Source organism: Elephantulus edwardii, unplaced genomic scaffold, assembly GCF_000299155.1.
Source record: "Elephantulus edwardii isolate Elephantulus edwardi_28Jun2011 unplaced genomic scaffold, EleEdw1.0 scaffold00126, whole genome shotgun sequence".
Lineage (NCBI taxonomy): Eukaryota > Metazoa > Chordata > Mammalia > Macroscelidea > Macroscelididae > Elephantulus > Elephantulus edwardii.
In genome coordinates this window covers 1,133,321-1,137,941 of record NW_006399876.1, presented here as the reverse complement: position 1 = coordinate 1,137,941, position 4,621 = coordinate 1,133,321, and the positions used below count along the sequence as shown (strand labels likewise).

The window sequence follows — 4,621 nt, the reverse complement described above, 5'->3', positions numbered from 1 at the left end:
AGCAGGGTTTAGGGCTGTTGTGCATAGGGTCGCTATGAGTTGGAAACGACTCGACGGCACCTAACAACAACAACAACAATCCTAAAAAAAAAAAAAAATACTATCCTATTAATAACCTTGGCATCTTTGCCATTAAAGTCAATTAGCCATGAAAAAGATTTCTCCTTGCTCTCCCTATTCTGCTCCATTGATTTATAGAGATAGAGATAGAGAGAGAGAGAGAGAGAAAGAGAGAGAGAGAGGGAGAGATATTCACGACAGTGCCACACTGCTTCCATATTATAACTTTCTTAAGAATTCTTGATCAAGTAAAATTAGTTCTTTTACTTTGTCTTCTTTAAGTATTTTTTTACTGTACTAAGTTCTTTGTCTTTCCATGTAAATTCTAAAATCAGCTTATCATTTTTTTCAATATCAGAAATTTTTTTTAATGTGGGGATTATTTTTCTTATTAAAAATTTGTTTGGGACTGACCTAAAAATTTAGATCAGCTTGGAGAGGGCAGCCACATCATCAGTGCTGGGAATTCCAAGACATGAACAAGCTTTCTCTCTCCATTTTCTTAAGTACTTTGACATTTTGCTTTGTAATGTGCTGTAGCATTTAGAGTATAATAATGTACAGCTTTTGTTCAATTCGTTCTCAAGTGGGTGTTTTTGCTATTATGAAGAGTTGTTTTCTTTCCTTTTTCACTTTTTTTCTTTCCTCATTGTTGCACGTTTTCCTCCCTGCCTCTTTGCCCCCGACCCAGCCCACCCTGCTGGGCATCTCTTGCTCCAGGTTGTTGTCATAGCCTCTCATTTTCTAATTGTGCATTCGTAGGATGTAGAAATAAAATGCATTTTGTATGTTGACTACCAAAATGACTTATTCATTCTAACACGTATTTTATAGTGTCTTTAGATTTCTCCAGGGAGCCCTAGTGGTTCAGTGGTTAAGCCATTACACTTCTAACCAAAAAGTTGGTGATTTGAACCCACAGCTATTCCAAGGAAGAAAGAGGAGACAATTTGCATCCATAAAGATTTGTAGTTGTGGAAACCCTGTTTAGCGACTCCTCTCTGTCCTTCAGGGTCACTATGAGTTGAAATCAACTGGATGACAGCGGTTTCAGGGGTTGTCTAGGGAGGCCCCGTGGCATAGTGCAAAACATGTCAGGTTGGTAATTGCAAAGTCAGCAGTGTGGATCCACAACCCCTCCTCAGGAGAAAAAATGAGAAGTCCACTCTTGTGAAGACTCACACCCTCAGAAACCCGGTGGAAGGACACTGTGAGTCTAAACCGGCCACGTCCGTTGATGAAGCTGTCGGGAGCTGTGGTAGTGCAGGGCTCCAAGCATTCGGCTTCTTGCCAATGACAGGTGCTTGGAGCCCTCCAGCCACAACAGGACAAGGAAAGGTGTCTGCTCTGTAAAGGGTTACAAACTTGGGAACCCTGCAGGCAGTCCCACTCATTCTATGAGCTGCTATGAATAGGCACCACCTTGTGGCCATGAAAGTAGACTGTTGCTGCTTTGTCATTGTTTCTGTGATCAAGTCAGCCACAACCTACAGCCCTGTGAACAAAAGATGTGACCCTGCCTTGGCCTGTGCCATCCTCACCGTCTCTGCCTGGCTGAGCGCATTGTTACAGTCCCAGTGCCCACCCATCTCGTGGAGGGGCCTCCACTCTTACACTTTGCTTCTCCTGGTGTGAAGTCTTTCTCCAGGTCCCTCCTGAAAACATGTCCAAAGTCTGTGTGATGAGGTTTCACTATGCTTGCCTCGAAGCTGCACCTTGTTGCATTTCATCCAAAACGAATTTGTTTATTTTTGGTAGTTCATGGTATATTCCGTGCTCTTTGCCAGTAGCACAATTCAAAGGTATTGATTCCTCCTTGTCATTCTTACTCATGGTTCAACTTACAGCTGCATAGGAAGCAACTGAAAATAACAAGGCTTGGATCAGGCAGTAGGTAGAATAATCTAAATGTATCTGCAAATAAAAATGTTCTCCTATCTCTTTCTAAATTGTATGTCCTTTAAACCTTTTTCTTGTTTTGCACTGGCTAGTACCTCAGTACATGGGTAATTAAAAGCAGTAGAACAAGGTGCTCTAGGCCAGTTCCTCTCTGTCCCCAGGCAAGCAGGATCCCTCCCTCTGCCCTCCTGGTGTGGACTGAACCTTCACTATTTCTTGCTGGTCCATGAAGTGCTTGCATACATTGGGAACTGGACAGAGCTTCCTGGTGGGAAGGGGACCAAGGGAAGCGAACCACCAAGGGCCACATTTTGTCATTGTATTTGTGAAGGTCAAGTCCACGTATGTCTCTGCATGATGTTCCCTCTGTACTGTGGAGGCATCCATCCTGCCTTGACCCCCCAGGAATCTGCTGGACCTTGTCCCCATGACCATCCAGCAGCATCATCCACCCAGACCCCAGCCCCAATGCACAACACACCAACCCTGCATCGCTATTCAAATTTATTCCTGGGAAGCAAGGGAGAAGATAAAGGCTCAGAAAATAAATATCTGCAAAGGACCAGCCAACTCAGAAAGAGAGGAAGCTCAGAGAGTCAGCAAACAGGACGGTGCTGGCAGGGAGTGGGGCCTGGGTGCTGGTCCCACAGGCTCACGGGCTCCCGACACGACGGAGCCTGGGGTCAGAGCGCCGGGTGCGGCGCTGGGCAAGAGGGAGCTCGCAGACAGTGTCCTGGCACAGGCAGCTCTCGATGTGAGGGTAGCTGTGGCGCAGCGTGCCTCCATTGGGGCAGGGCAGCTCCACCTCACGCTGGCTAATCCGCTCCTCCTTGCAGCACGAGCACTTGTGGTCCAAGGACTGGGCCTCGGACGAATACCTGGGCAGGGAGAGTGAGGTGACGATCACTCCCTCCAGGACCATAAGCCGTCCCAACAACCCCTGCAGGACCAGAGTGTCCACAAGACAGGGACTCACATGGCAAATGTCCCACAGGACCCTGAGCAGTAGTTAGTGACCACTTCCTTGGTGCAGCCCGCGTGTGTGATATTCCTCTTAACAGGGATGGTGGAGCAGGGAATCCTCGTCTCGTTGCGGTGGATACCTGGAAGAAGCAAGAAGTTCTGGGAGTCACACAGGCTCCCCTGCTGCTTCCTCTTACTCCTGCAGGGCTATTCCCCACGTCAAGCAGTGTGCCGTCGGCCACCCATCAGAGGCGAGTCCTCACCTCCTTCTCTGGTTGAGAAACTAGATTCTGTACTGTTCCTTCTGGGATGGAGTTTGAGTTCCTGGAACTCAAGGTGCACCCCCTCAGTGTCCAGATGTGAGTGGGAGGCACAGGAATGCCTCCAGACCCTCAAGAAGACCCCAACTGAACTCCCTGACCAGTCCCTGACCAGTCCCTGACCTTAGGGCCATTCACCCAGGGTGGTATACTTACACTTCCTGCAGCAGCCGTTGGGCATCAGTGTAATGGTACCCTGGTGGGAGGAGATGAGAACGAGCCCGTGTCACCCAAAGCCACCAAACTGAGGACCAAGAACCCCCTCCTGCCTCAGGCTTGGAAGAGGTTATTCTACAAAAGCACCCCAGGGCAGGGCTTCCTGTTACCCCATCCCTGAATAAACTCCCCCCTCACCGGGACACAGTCGCTGGGGTCAAAGTCGGGGCAGGTGATGTTGGAGACAGATGAGATGAGCTGGTTGTGAATTTTCACGCAACTGAAGAAGGAGCAGTTGTTCCTGGGATCACGCTTTATGTCACCAGGCTAGAAGCAGAGCAGAGGCAGGCTGAAGACCTCAGTGTCCGCAGATCAGAAACACCCCAGTGGCCCCCACATGACGCCAAGTGAAGCATCTCTGGCAGGATGAGGATGTGAGTCCAGGATCTTGAGAAAGTGACCTCTGGCTGAGGTTTCAGAGACACTCATAGTGGGTGCAAAAGGACATATCCACTTGCAAACCACAGAACCTGGGAATGGGCCGAATTTGGAAAAAGAGTACTGCAGGTTAACTAAGATCTGGAGATGAGATCCTTATGAACCCTGAAGGTGGACCTCTATACAAGGACCGGATCCTTAGGAGACATCAGAGTCCTCTGAAGAGAGGCAGGAGACCTTAGCGTGGAGGGTGGGACATCGCCAGAAGCTGGAGGTTAGGAAGGTTCCTTCTTGACAGCCTTGGCAGGAGCAATGCCCCGCTCACACCTTGATTGTGAACCTTTGGCCTCCAGATGTGAAACACGCATTGCTTAAAGTCATCACTTTGTGGGTCTTTGTTAGGGCCAAGACAAGAAAGTCATGCAGAGAGTACCCCAGTACCGGAACTGGAGGATTCTGTAGCCTCCTCTGACCCTTCCTTCCTCCTGTCTGACCCCGCCCACAGCCCCGGGCACCACCCACAGCCTCGGGCTCCGCCCACAGCCCGGGGCACCACCCACAGCCTCGGGCTCCGCCCACAGCCTCGGGCACCGCCCACAGCCTCAGGGACCTACACACTACGCAGACCCAGCTCACCTTCAGGATGAGGTTCTGGTTGTCCTGATGGTGGATGATGCAGTGTGTCTGCTCACACTTCTTGCAGCATTCGCCAGGAGCCTCCACGAGCTCAAAGCCCTAGACACACAGGCAGGCTGAGTCTGCAATGGCTGCCCATCCCACCTCCC

The 4,621-nt window shown here is 49.9% G+C and overlaps 1 protein-coding gene across 1 annotated transcript in view; it reads right to left on the bottom strand.

Moving 5' to 3' along the window:
• Positions 1 to 2,611: 2,611 nt before the first annotated feature.
• Positions 2,612 to 4,621, bottom strand: part of LOC102856351 (mucin-2-like) — a 30,554-nt gene continuing 28,544 nt past the window's right edge. Inside the window, exons 47-51 of the mRNA XM_006893354.1 lie at positions 4,473 to 4,571; positions 3,597 to 3,725; positions 3,399 to 3,438; positions 2,936 to 3,062; positions 2,612 to 2,837 (exon numbers count right to left, since the gene is read on the bottom strand). Of these exons, the coding sequence (XP_006893416.1) occupies positions 2,612 to 2,837; positions 2,936 to 3,062; positions 3,399 to 3,438; positions 3,597 to 3,725; positions 4,473 to 4,571 (621 nt within the window). The remainder of the gene's footprint in view (positions 2,838 to 2,935; positions 3,063 to 3,398; positions 3,439 to 3,596; positions 3,726 to 4,472; positions 4,572 to 4,621) is intronic.